The 14,135-nt window shown below is 30.8% G+C and overlaps 1 protein-coding gene across 1 annotated transcript; it reads right to left on the bottom strand.

The window, feature by feature from the left end:
• Positions 1–444: 444 nt before the first annotated feature.
• Positions 445–5,179, bottom strand: LOC110616986 (very-long-chain aldehyde decarbonylase CER1). Its single transcript, XM_021759549.2, has 10 exons — positions 4,985–5,179; positions 4,653–4,876; positions 4,329–4,558; positions 3,972–4,191; positions 2,609–2,987; positions 2,421–2,528; positions 2,127–2,327; positions 1,256–1,354; positions 967–1,140; positions 445–880 (listed from the first exon to the last, which is right to left on the bottom strand). The coding sequence occupies exons 1-10, from the start codon at positions 5,042–5,044 to the stop codon at positions 713–715; spliced, it is 1,863 nt and encodes a 620-aa protein (XP_021615241.1). The 5' UTR covers positions 5,045–5,179; the 3' UTR covers positions 445–712.
• Positions 5,180–14,135: the final 8,956 nt, after the last annotated feature.

The following is a 14,135-nucleotide window of genomic DNA, read 5'->3' as shown; positions in this document are numbered from 1 at the left end:
ACTGCTTCCATCTTGTGTGCATTGATGCCTGGCTTCAATCTCATTCCACTTGTCCTCTCTGTAGGAATCGGGTTTTTCTTGTCCAACAACACCCCCCTGCTCCCTTTTTCTTTTTCTTTTCAATTCTGCATACCATCTTTAGCAAATTAGGTAACTTCCACCTTTCCTTTACTTTTGGTGACTCCAGTTTTATTTTTTAGAAAGTTAGTTCAAAAGCTACCTTTTCTTTGTAATTAATCGAGTCACGGCCACTGTCCAGACCAGCTGTCAATAATTAAATGCTTAATTTATTTTTATTAAATAAAGTTATAAATTTCTAAACCTTAATTAGATTAATGTTACCATCGACTCAACACAACTCGCTTATTTATATTTTATAAATGTCTAAATTGAGTACAAATAAATATTGTTCGAGTATGTATATTAAAAAAAAAAAAGAGAAAATTCAACAACGCAAAATGACCATTTCATATTTTCATTCCAATAATTGCCAGCACTAGCCGCACCTTGCGGAAGATATAACACACACAAGGGGCCACCAATGGCTACAAGAATGGTAAACAAGCACAAATGACAAACCTTTTATTAATTCGGTTTCGTTATAGTTACTAGTAATTAAGCCCTCTGTCTCCCTCTCTCTTTTCATAAACATAATTATGAGTATGCATTTTACTAAAAAGAGAATTCTTGGAGGATATGTAGAACATAAGGCTTAAGACGAAGAGGTTGTGAAAGGAACGAAACCGTGTCGAAGACTAGCTTCCCAAACTTTCTCAACATTGAAGATTTGGTCGCCACACTCGTGCTCATTCCACCCTTCCAAGGCATGCAGTATTCCTGCTATACGCCAAGCACTCATTACCCTTCTTGGCAGCCAATTCTGCTTCATATAATCGAATCAGATTAACCTTTTTTTTGGGAAAAATAAAATCACTAATTATGCCAATTGCATATAAAATAACTAACCTCACAAGAATGCAAGTTCTCAAAAGCTTTAGGAACTATCATGGCTGGCGTGCTGTAATACACGCAATCTTTACGCCATTTCTTGGGAGGAAACTGTGAAAAGGGAATGAATACTGTTCCTTTCGCTGCTTTCATTTGCTCTTCACAGCCCAAGTCATCTCCCACTAACCATACCTGCAGTTTCTCATCATCTCAATACATAATCAATAATCTTCCTTCTTTTTTTCCTTCTAATTTATTATGCTTAACGTATAAGCATGGCCTATGACTATGAATCAATCAAATTTACCTTAGGAGCGTGTGTTATTGGATGGACGACCAAGTTACTTTGTGGGATTGTTACCCTCTGCCCAAGCTTCTCGCCTTCATGCTTGTTCATTGTAGCTACCTGATGCGTGCAAAGAATTGTTTCCACTTAAATATCGACGAGAAAAGATGTGACCTCTCTGGCTAGCTTAGGCCCATTAGTGGTTTTTATTAGTGCTATTAAGAATCGTAATCAAATAAGTTTAAACTTATTTGATGATTTTAATTCAGTTTTAAAAAATTGAATCAGAACTAACTGAAAATTGAATTTTTACACATTTTTCTATAATAATTTAGATATATTATATGTTATAAACATAATTATATCTAGTTTTATGCAATAATTTATGTATATATATTATAATTACATATTATATAATAAAAAATAATTAAAATGTATATTATGATATATTATATATATACACTATATATAAAAAGTAAATAATTTAGATGTGCATTATATATAATATATAATGTGTATTAATAATAAATTTTAAAATTTTTTTATTTAAAATGGGAATTGAAAATTAAAAAAGTAGAACTGAAATATTTTAGATTTATTTAGATTTATTTAAATGTATTTATTGTCAGGCTAACCATGTGAATGCTAATGAATTTTAAAAATAAAATGAAAATCAAATATAACTTGAAATGGAAATATCAAAAATTGTACCAAATTAGAATAGAGAGAGCAAATAATCGAATTAAAATCATAATAAATTTCTATTTACTTGTTCCTAAATAAATCCTGAACCAAAATCAAAACCACAACGCTCCTAGTTTTTATTACTAATTTTTGTACCTAGTTGAATAGATATATGGCCCAACAAAGAGGCGGGCGAAAGACGCGCTACCTGAATTCCTCTACGGCATAGGGCAAAGGTAACAGCATAAGCAACCTTGGTGAGGTCGCCTCTAAGTAGCACTTGCGTTGTCCCTTGGGGTATACTGTTAAGCACAACAGCCACTGCTAGGCTACTCCCATCCACCACTTTAATTTTGAGCCAGGGGTTCTTTTGGAGATAGATCTCACCATTTCTGTTGAGCTCCTCACCCTGTGAGAGGCTCTATATTGGTTAATTTGACAGGAGGACATTCCTCTTAATTAGAGGGAGAGAGAGAGATATTACGTTAATTAATTAACTTGCCTGATTGAGAAGTCCAAGAGTTAGTACTTTAACTCCTCTCTTGTCTGCCTCTAAAATGGCTTCTTCAATGAAGCCATTGATAGCTTCTCTTTGCCTTTTGAACTTGTACTATCAAAAGTGAAGCAAATTGAAATAAGACCAAACTAAAACAAACCAAGTAAAAGAAAATATTAAAATTTTAATCTTACTTGAATTGCGTATTTGGGTACCACCCAAGATTGCGATTTGAGACCGTTGAAAGCGTTCCTCTCAGAAATAAATGCTTGTCCATGAATCCAAGACATGATGACAGACCAAAATAGTGTTATGGGCCACATAATCCACACGTACCATTTATAGGTGTAAGGTTTGGAGGCTAAAGAAGCAAATCCAAACTGCAGGTAGTAGATAGACTCAGGCGTCGTCAGATGCATAAGATGTACCACATCTGGTGAGTCTTCCGATCTCTTAAGTGAAGCTTCATACAGGGTATCAGAACATTTGTCCGCGGTATTGTAAATGTAATCATATAAAGGCATGAAAAGCGAGTAATTTGTCCGGAATTGAGTATGATGCAGGGAGTGAAATCTATCATCGAAATAAATATATAATTAATCTTCTATGTTTAAGATCAAACAGATTTTTATACCACTTTTCTACTCTTTCACCCATTTGGATGGTGAAATAAAATAAAAATAAACTTTTCATCCTTCAATTATTTTAGAAAGTGAATATATATATTAAATGTATAAAATTATATTATTATCCTTACATAGTATTTCTAAATAAAAAAGGGGGAATGTATTTTACTATTTAAAAACATTGTTTTTTTTTTATTTTATATTTCTTCCTATTATTCAACTATATATAGGACTTTTCTTTGTTTATAAGAAGTTTCGTAAACCTAGTTGAAAGTTTGAGCACTCAAGTTCCAATGACAAGGAAAGGATCTACATGTTAAATTCAGTTAGTTAAGGATCTATGCAATTTCATTATAAAAAAATAAAAATAAAAATAGAAAAAAAAAAAAAAAAAAAAAAAGGTAGTGCTGGTTACCATTATTGGATGAATGAAAACAAGTTAAAACTGTTTTTGATAAAACAACAGCAGCTACCTGTCCGTTTGTTTTGGTTGGTGTGTGAAAGTGAAATAATGTGTAAAATAATTATATTACGAAACCAATAAAATCAGTTTATATTATCTGCATTTTTCTGTAATTATATAAATATTAAATTACTTATTATCCATCATATTACTATAAAATGATTTTATTGGTTTAATAATAATTTTTAGGTAGATATAATTCCTATACGTACTAATGGATTAAACCAATTGAACAATATTTATTTATAATTATATAAACATTAAATTACATATTTATAATTATTTGAATTGTTTAATTTAGAAATAACATAATTAGCTTTGGTTTACTTGAGAATTTTCCATATATAAAAGTAACGGTCATTATGATATATATGAGAAAAATAGAACCTCAAGTACACAATAGTTGTATTAATTTCAAGAAAGCTGATTAAGTTCTAATAATTAACTGTGGGAAGAAGAGAGACGTACGAAGGAGTATACATAAGAAACTTGAGTGGGGGAAAGATGGAGAAGAGGGTCTTGGGAGTGAGCTCAAAGTTGCAGTGACCCATGTTGTTCATCAAGTCGATGTAAGTGATGTAGGCAGCGAAGGATATAATAGAGGCAGTGCCGGTGACTAGCGTTGTAGCCAGTGGGATTGCAAACAACGCAAAATATGCGATGTGTTCCGCAAATGGATGAATCACAGCTGCATACAGCATACATATATATACATGTCAGAGAGGAATATAAAATATCCGTTCATATTTATAAAATGATTTTTTTTTTCCCAAAAGAGATTAAAATTAAAAGAAATAACTTTTATATATGCATATATATTATTACAGGTGATGGGCTCTGTGGCAATGGAGGAATGGTGATGTGAATGGTATCTGGAGTAGAGATAATGGTGATGAAGTAATCTGTGAAGCCAGTAGTAGAGGAACTCCACAGGTCCCGCATGAAGTAGTATAGTCATAATTACACCATCCATCCTCCACAAGGGAAGGTGGATACCCAAAGAGAAGGAGTAACCTATGTAAAGCATGAGTCCGTTTAAGATTATCTGGTCATCCCTGTATCAAATTAATAATATTAAATCCATTATTCATATAAAAAAAAATTGAAAAAATATTAATCCGCTAGCTGAGAAGATAGATATATAGCAACCAGTTGCTCTCCCTGTCAACTTGCTCGAACTCAATGCCCTTGTCAACGATCCTGTTGGAGCCTTTGGCCGTTTTGTAACGAGAAAATGAAATCCAGATCTGATTGTGAAGCATCCGCAGCAGCAGAAATGGGAATATGAGAAAGTAACCAAGGTCTCTCTCATCTTTTTCTTTCACCAAGAATGAATAGGTGCTATGAATTGCCCAGGGTGCCAAAATCATGTGCTTAATTAATTGCAATAAAAAACAAATGTTAACTTTTAAAAATCATGTAATCGAATAAAAACTAGCGCAATAATTTGTTAGGAATAGCAAGAAGAGAAGAATTAATACCTTAAAGCTCCCGAGACTTTTCCAAGGCCAGTCGGTGAGGATGCCTGGCATTGTGGCCATATTTTGCTAGTTTCTTGTTTCCTTTTCCAAATTAAGGTTTATAGTTCCCGGAGTATGAATCACTATACGGGGTTTATATATCGATTATCCAGTGAGTGTTTCTCTGATGAATCAACTAAAATTTTAAATTAACTTCCAACAACCACATTTCACCATGTTAAACGTCCAACAACCACTTGCAACGTGTCTACCATTGAATTGGTAGCTGACTGTTGCAGCTGCACTTGCAGTTGCATCACTTACGACCCTTTAATGCACAGATCCCTCACTCTAATCAATCCATCTAAAAACAAATTGTATTTGCCACGTAAAACAAATTACCTGCTCCATATATATCTTTTCAAATAGTTATTAATTATTACTTAATTGTTTCGTGAATTGTAAAGATCAAATCATTATAATTTTAAAACTACAGCTGAATAAATAATTGTATTACACCAATTCTGTTTATATATAAGTAATGATCAAATTCAAAAAAGAATCTAGCTAGAATCATTACATTAGGGGTTAAACTCAATACACTATTTTCTTTTTAATAATAATCTATAAATTTATATTTTTAACTTCAAATTAAAATAATATTAATATTTTGTGAATTTTTTATATATAATCATTAAAATAGAAAATACATCATTAAAATGAAAATACTAAAATTTGGAAAATTTATATATTAATTTCAATTAGTAAATTTCAAGTGTTATTTTTATGATGCATAAATATTTTTTACAATTTCAAAGTCTTTTATAAATTCTATGGGAAAGAAAAAGTTATGTAGTATTTTAGTATAATTTTGGGTGTTGCCCCCATTGCTTTATCCCTCACCTATGTGTTTATTTTTTCACCACCTTTTATGAGGGAGTTTTTTAAAGTTTAAAATCTTAAAATTGTGTTTGGGAAAGGGTGTGGATTTTTAAAATAAGGTTAAAATCTATAAAAAAAAATTCAATTTTAGCTCATGCTAGATTAAGGAAATTTTTTCTTTAAAACCTCTGAATATTTTTAAAAATTTTTCTTGTTCTCAAATAATAGAAAATTAATAAGATTTAAAAATTATAAAAAAAGAAAAAACTGTATCTTATAAAACCATACTTTAAGAAAATCTCACTTTATTTTATATCCTCGCAAACAAAATGTTAAGAATCGATGAAGAATAAATGCATAAAGAAAAGTAAATCCATTAAAGGAAATTAGAAGGTTTGTACTTCTTCTGTCTTAAGATAATAGTTTTATTTTCATTTCATATATTTTAAGAGTGTAATAGTTATATTGGTTTAATTATAATTTTTCCTCTTGCTTTTTCTATATACGATTTTAATTAAATATGTAAAATATAATAATTAACTTAAATAAATAGGATTATATTAATAATAATTACCCCTTTGAGACTGTTCTTTTAGTAATATAATATTTATTATACATATGAAACATTTATTATAATATAAATTCTTATAAAGGTTGTTTTTTATGTTCTTACAAAATTATAAAGTTTTATAAAGGTTAAATGGTTAAACCTTACAATTTATTTTCATAAATTTCAAAAATACTAATTTTAGCAATTACTTTATTGTCTTAGAAACATATGTAATATTTATTATACATATGAATATTTAATAAATGATATTATAGAAAAAAAAAACTAAAAATATAATATTTAAAATAGTAGAAACGAGACTATTATTTTTAAAATAAAAAAAAAATTACTATTTTCATCCCATAAAAATAATTTTATTTTTCTATTTTATTGTACTAAAATATAAGCCTTTTCTTTTATATATTAAATTATTAATTATGTTTCTAATATATGCATTGAAAAGTAAGCTCTATCAATTTTAAGAGTAACTTAGTAATTAAACGATATGAGTGAAGTGCATAATATCTGTATTAATTATACATTTTTAAGATATGTGAAAAAAAAAATCGTATTTGCAGAATGAATAAGGTAATATTTTGAAAAGAATGGAGTAATTAAGATTTGATAGCGATTAATTCCAATAAAAAAGGATAAATGGATTAAGGTATTGATAAAAAAACGAAAAGAAAAAAAGGGTATTGAAGTGAGTTGGGAGCGAGTGGAAGCTTTCAAGACCAAAAAAAATGGAATTTTAACAAGATTAATTTACTATAACCCATCTGTCTCCTAGAGTTTTTTTTTTTTTTTAACTATAAATTATTTCTTTATTATAGTAATTTATTAATTAATTATTCATATATTATTATTTAAGATATGTATATTAAGAAATATAATTTAAAACTCATTATTTTAATTACATTAACTATATTTTTTAATTTAAAAAAATTACTATCGACCTATTTTATGGAGGATCAAATATTTAATACTGATAATAATACAATTAATATTATTAAATTCAACATTAATTGCGATCATTGAGAACAAATTTTAAAAAGTAGAACTACCTTTGGAGCATCCATTTAAAGATATAATCCAACCATTGAAAATAGTTATTTTTTTATTTTTGCATATTTAATTAGAAAAACATAATCGGTATATTTAAATAATAAAATTTATTTATTTTTAATATATTATCAGTTTATATTATTTATTTTAATAGATTTAATATTTATTAGAAAGAAATATATTTATAAGCAAAAAATTAATAAATAAATTATTATTGAAAAAAATATACTCTTTATATTCTATATTTTTTATTATTTTAAAATTATTTTTTTAGATTATAATAATATATAAATTGATTAGTATAATTTTATTTTATTTTTAAAATTTTTTAAATATTTAATAAAATTTAATATATTTAGAATGATTATAATTAAAAATTAAATAAAAATTATATTTTTTAATATACTTACAAAAGTAAAGTGAAGAGAGAGAGAGAGATTTTCTTTAAAAAAAAAAAAGAGAGATTATAATTTAAGATTATTTATGAAAGGTGTAGAAGACGACAAAAACTGGAAAACGTAATTGTAAATGAAATAAATGTCGGCCAGGTAGATTTGGCAGTTGGGTGTCGAAGGCTAGAAATTATTATTAATAAATGAAATAAATTAGGCTCGCGGAGCTGGCAGGGACCAGCGTCCATAATTTAAACAGTGACTTGCAAATAGATTTAGGACGCGTGTGCATATGAATGAGGAAAGTATATACCTTTTTGAAAATGCCAGGGACAGTCTAATCTCCAGATGTATAATAATTAATAATAATAAATTAATAAAGAAAAAATAATAATTAATATAATAAATGTATTTTAACTAATAATATGAAGATTATAATAATTAATTGAAGAAATAAATAATAATTAATGTAATAAATATATTTTAACTAATAAAATAGAGAGGGTAGAATAATTATTTCTTCAAGTGAATGTAGTTAACATTGGTGTATAATTATGAAAAGAAACTATTACACTCCATCTAAATTAAAGAAAACTACCAGCTGGAAGGGGAGATTTGAAGTAGCATGGAGTAAAGTTTAGTTTAAAATTGAAATAATTGATTCAATTGAATTGAAATAAAATTTTAATTCAATTTATTAAGATATTTGATTTTACTAAATTTTAATTTTTTAAAAAACATTAATTTAATTGATTTAGTTTAATTCTGAAAAATTAAAATTCAATTTAATTGAATTTCAAAAATATATTATATAATATTAGTTACTTTTATAGTAGTTGCCTTAGAGTACAGTGGTGGTTTTCAGACCTCCAAACGTCCAAATTTGAACCTTTGAGCTTGCATTTTTTTTAAAAAAAACTTTTTCTTTCTTAAAATTAATGTGAAAAGATTGTAGGTCTTTATTTTAGTTAAACTAGTTTATTTAATGTGTGTTTGCACGTTTTTATGTTTATTATAATATTTATTAATTTTATTTATTTATATATTATAAATTTAAATTAAAATAAAAAATTAATTGAAAATTTTAAATATAATTGCATTTTTTAAAAACCTTTTCTTTCTTAAAATTAATGCCAAAAAATTGTAGCCTTTCATTTTAATTAAAATAGTTTATTCAATATGTATTGCACGTTTTCACACTCGTTATAATATTTATTAATTTTATTTATTTATATATTATAAATTTAAATTATAATGAAAAATTAATTGAAAAAATTTAAGTATATAATTATAAAATGTAACGATCCGAAAATCAGACCGCTACCGGCGCTAGGATCCAGATTGGCTTAAGGCCGCCGGGACCCGTAGCAAGCCTGTTATGCATCCTGTACAGCTGGTATAATCCCATACATGATCAAACATTTCCATAAAACATTAAAACTTTTCCTTTCCCAAGCTTGACCTGTGTATGCACTATGTCTGAACACATAGAACCTCTAGGGTCAGCATACCCTATGTCAAACTCGGTCCAACACATAAATCCATATAAAACATAACATAAAACTCATGTATCAAGGGATTATCCAACTCGGGCCAAGCACAATACTATAACTCTGTACACATTACATAATATCATTTTACAATACAAAACTTTGAATTACATTATGTCCACTACTATCTATTACATACACTTCACCCTAGCTGCTATCCCGTGCTAACTCTGACTGGCCCTGCAAAACTGGAAATTTGGGAGAGAGATGAGCTACTAAAACCCAGTGAGCAGAACAATAATACAAATCCATTTAAAACATATGCTTTCGTGAAATGCATCACATCACAAACATATCACATCAAGGATGAACTTGTCACCAATAGCCCTCTACATATCGTAATATGTCCAACTACGCCAGGGGCGGTTAGGCCTCACATGGGCTTCTCTTAACTAGCTCATATCATAACATGTCCAACTACGCCAGGGGCGGTTAGGCCTCACCTGGGCTTCTCTTACATCTAACATAGTGCCAGGGGCGACCTGGTCTTTCTAGCTCATGTCATATCTCATATCATGTCATCTCATCTAATCTCAAGGGCTAAGGATCATCCAATGTTCATCCACATGAACAACATATTATGCAATGCATCATATTCGTGAATACTAGTGCAATACAACCTAATACATATCATGGTATTTTATGATGCATGGATCATGCTCTAAAAGCATTTAATTTCTCAATTTAAAATATTAAGTTTAGTTCCACTCACCTTTAGCAACTGCTGGGCTACTCAGGACCAACTAACTCTGCTGACCTCCTCGGTTCCCCAGGTCCGATCGTACACAGGTGGACTCAAATGAGGGACCAAACAACTCTAACATAATACTAAACATCTCCCCAAAAACCCCTCTAAAACACCTCAAAACATGCATGCAAAACAAGCAAAGGAAGGCTGGACATGGCACCTTCGGCGGCACATTCTGCGGCCGAATGCTCCCATAGATCCGAAAGTCAGGCACTTTCGGATGCAGGTTCGGCGGCCGAAAGTCTCCTTCAGAGACGAAAGCCAGGCACTTTCGGCGGCACCTTCGGCGGCCGAAAGTCTCTTCTAGAGCCGAAAGTCCATTTTATTCCTCTAGAAAACTCGGACATCTTCAGAAATTTCAGATTCCAACGGAGATTCCGCCTGAAGGTAGGGATTTCGATGTCAGAATCTAGCCGGAATCTAGCCGGGTATTACATAAAAAAATTTAAAATTTAAACTTATTAGGTGATATTTTAATTTGATTCTGATTATTTAATATTTGGATATCATTTTTTAAATTAAATAAATTTATTATTAAAATTATTTAATATGTTATTACTATATTTAGTAAATCATATGGTAATTTATCTTTAATAAATAGAAGATTATAATTCTAATGCTTTTATTTAAATTTATAAAAATGAATTGAGAAGTAAAATGTCATTATTACACAATAAATTTAATAATTTTTTTCTTTTTTAATGTATAAATTTTATTTTTTAAAATTAAAAATGTTATCTAATAATTTAATATTCATATATATCTCAAAATTCATTTTTTAAGAATTTAAATAATAGAATTATTACATATTTTAAAATTTAAATTAATTATAAAATGTCATTCACTTTCAAATTTAAATAAATTTTAAATTGATTTATATATTAAAATTATTATCTACTTTAAAATTTAAATTAAGTTATAAAATTAAAAAGTATCCTATGTTCCGATATAGATTATGGATTTATAATTCAATTTTTTAAATGTTAAAATTTATTTACATTTATGATGCTATACAAGAATTGTTCAAAGCGAATCATGAGCTATCATCATAAAATAGAGTCACATGACAAGAATTTAATAAGTAGATATTCGATCCCATCGGAGGAAAGGAGATTCGAATATCATTACATTCGGTTCTTCATCAAGACTCAAACTCCCCTAGAGAGGTCGAGTCTTCACATAAAGTTACCGTTAGCAAGTACAATCAATTAGACTCTCGTTACGGATGTAACCACGGAATCACCAATCAGTTAAACCAGTGATATCTCTTATCAAATAGCCGGCCACATTATCACCAGATTATCAGGAAATGTTATATTTAACTCCGTCTTCTTATAATATAAAAATCAACGATCATAGAGATAAAAATACGTAATTCTTACACTACTCAAGTTCTAAAGAATTTATTACATTTGTCCTATTCTCCAGTTTACTGATTTAAGTGTCGGAGTGGCTGCCATGGCCGCCCATCACCTCACATTCTCTTTTTTACAGGATTGATTATTCACAATATAGCTCTACTTTCTGACGCATCATTTGGTTTCGTTGCCGAAAAATCCATTGAATCTTTTCTATTTATTTGGATTAAAGTTGGTCGCTTACTGCTTTTCTCTTAGAAAGAAATCTTTTTCTTCTTTCTCTTGAAATGGCCGGTAGTTCACAAGTTGTTGCTAAGGTTGCTACTAATGAGGGTGCTATCATTTCTTCCACATCTAACAGTGGATAAAATACACCCCCACTGGTCAATGAAGCAGATCTCAACAATCTAAACAATGAGCAAATGATCCAATACATTCAAAAGTTATAGGCTACTCTCAAGCAGTATAAGGCTCGGGGGGAGGAGTCAGTCACGACTCCTAGGGAAAGGAAGGAATCCTCCATTGACACCCTTAAGACTCGGACAAAGGCGATCAAGAGGCAATCCAAAGAGAAGGCTGAGTTCGAAGAAGATGAATCAGACAATACTCCGAAAGATGTCGACTAGAAGCTGGTAAGGGCTGTTCAAAGGTACCAAAAGAAGTAAGAGGAGGATTTTGGCCTGGATGGTGTCTCGCCTATTTCGGAAAAAATCTTAGCAGAAATATTCCCAACTAAGTTTAAGCTGCCTACCTTGGACAAATATGATGGAACACCATATTTCAGAAGTCACTTGGCGATCTTTAGGATGACCATGCAGCTTCAGGATATCAACGACTTTGTGTTATGCCAAGTATTTCCGTCAACACTCACAAGTTTGGCTCAGAAAATGGTACCAACATCTGAGCCCAAGTTAAATTCAAAACTTTACACAGTTCCGTATGTTATTTACATCCAGATTTATTACTTATATACCTCTTAAAAAACTTTTCTATGACTTGCGGAAGATCCACTAAGGAGATGGCAAGTCTTTAAGGAAATTTATCTCACGATTCAATGCTGAAGCAATACAGGTGGAGGAGTTAAATCATGAGATAACGTGTAAAGCATTAAAGAAAGGAACACGCAATGTCAAGTTCATGCATTCCTTAATCAAAACTCAACCACAACATATCAATAGTTGATAGACACAGCCTAGAAGTATATCAGGATAAGAAAGTCCAAGCACCAAGAGAGAACAAAATGGTGAATAAAAAGCAAAACCAAAAGCCGGAGAGGCAAGGATATGAAAGAGACCATAAGAGTTATCCCCTCTCTTGAAGGAGGGATGACCAAAGTAAGTATAAGAATTATATTCCATTGAATGACTCACGAATACGTATTCTAATATGGATCAAGAAAAAAAGACAAGGAAGCCAGTGGCCGTCCAAGCTCAATCCCGAGAAAGCGAAAAGACAAGACATGACCAAAGACTATCGTTTTCACAAAGGTCATGGTCATAAAACAGAGGAGTGTTGACAATTGAAAGATGAGATCGAGAGGCTGATAAGGGACGACACTCTTCGAAAGTTCGCCAAAAAAGGGTAGGGAAGAGAGGAGATCTGACCCCAAGGCAATAACTCCTAAAACTACCCCTGACAGAAAACTTGTAGGAATTATTCATGTAATTACAGAAGGACCTAGTGATGATTAGAGAAAATAAGCAAACCACAGATGTAACAGCCGATCTGGTAAGCTCGCGAAAACTGAAAAGGATTATTTAGGGACTTGAAAGTTATTCACCCAGTGTCTTATAAGCTAAACCAAATTAGATGGCCAAGTCATGAAATATTTGTAACCTGAGAAAATTTTATTAATAACAGTTAATAATGTATTTTTTTCATATGCTATGTTCTTCAGTAACAAGAAACGATGGGATTGCCTTCTTCAAAAAAAGATCAAGTAGCATTCATAGAAGGCCACAAAGCAAGTTTCGCCATGCTAGAATTTCAAGAGCTGGTCCCACTAAAAAAGGAACTCATGCCAGGCCACAAGGCGGGTTCCACCAAACTAGAAGACTGGGCGTTAGTCCCACTAAAAAAGGCATTCATGCCAAGCTATAAGGTGGTTTCCATCAGGCCAGAATTTCAAGCATTGGTCCCACTAAAGAAGGCATTAATACCAGGCCATAAGGCAGATTCTGCCAGGCTAGAAGACCAGGCGTTGATCCCACAAAAAGGTATTCATGCTAGGCCATAAGGCAGATTCTGCCAAGCTAGAAAACCGGGTATTGGTCCCACTAAAAAAGGCACTCGTGCCTGGCCACAAGACGGATTTGGTCCCACTAAAAAAGGTATTTATGCCAGGCTAACAGACGAGTTTCACTAAGCTAGAAGACCGAGTGTTGGTCCCATTAGAAAAGATATTCATGCTAGACCACATGGTGGGTTCCACCAAGCCAGAAGACTAGGTATTGGTCCCACTAAATAAGGCATTTATGCCAAGCCACGAGATGAGTACAACTACCGAGTGTTAATCCTATATAAATTTATGAGGCATTTGAAGCACAAGCAACAAGACGGATGTTTGTGATCAGGTACTAACCTCAAGATTATAAGAAACCTAAAAGATATCTTAGGCCCAAGGCAGG

The sequence above is a fragment of the Manihot esculenta genome, chromosome 1 (assembly GCF_001659605.2).
Source record: "Manihot esculenta cultivar AM560-2 chromosome 1, M.esculenta_v8, whole genome shotgun sequence".
In the NCBI taxonomy this organism is placed as follows: Eukaryota; Viridiplantae; Streptophyta; class Magnoliopsida; order Malpighiales; family Euphorbiaceae; genus Manihot; species Manihot esculenta.
The sequence above is the reverse complement of the archived record's forward strand: the minus strand, read 5'-3'. Positions and strand labels throughout refer to the sequence as shown.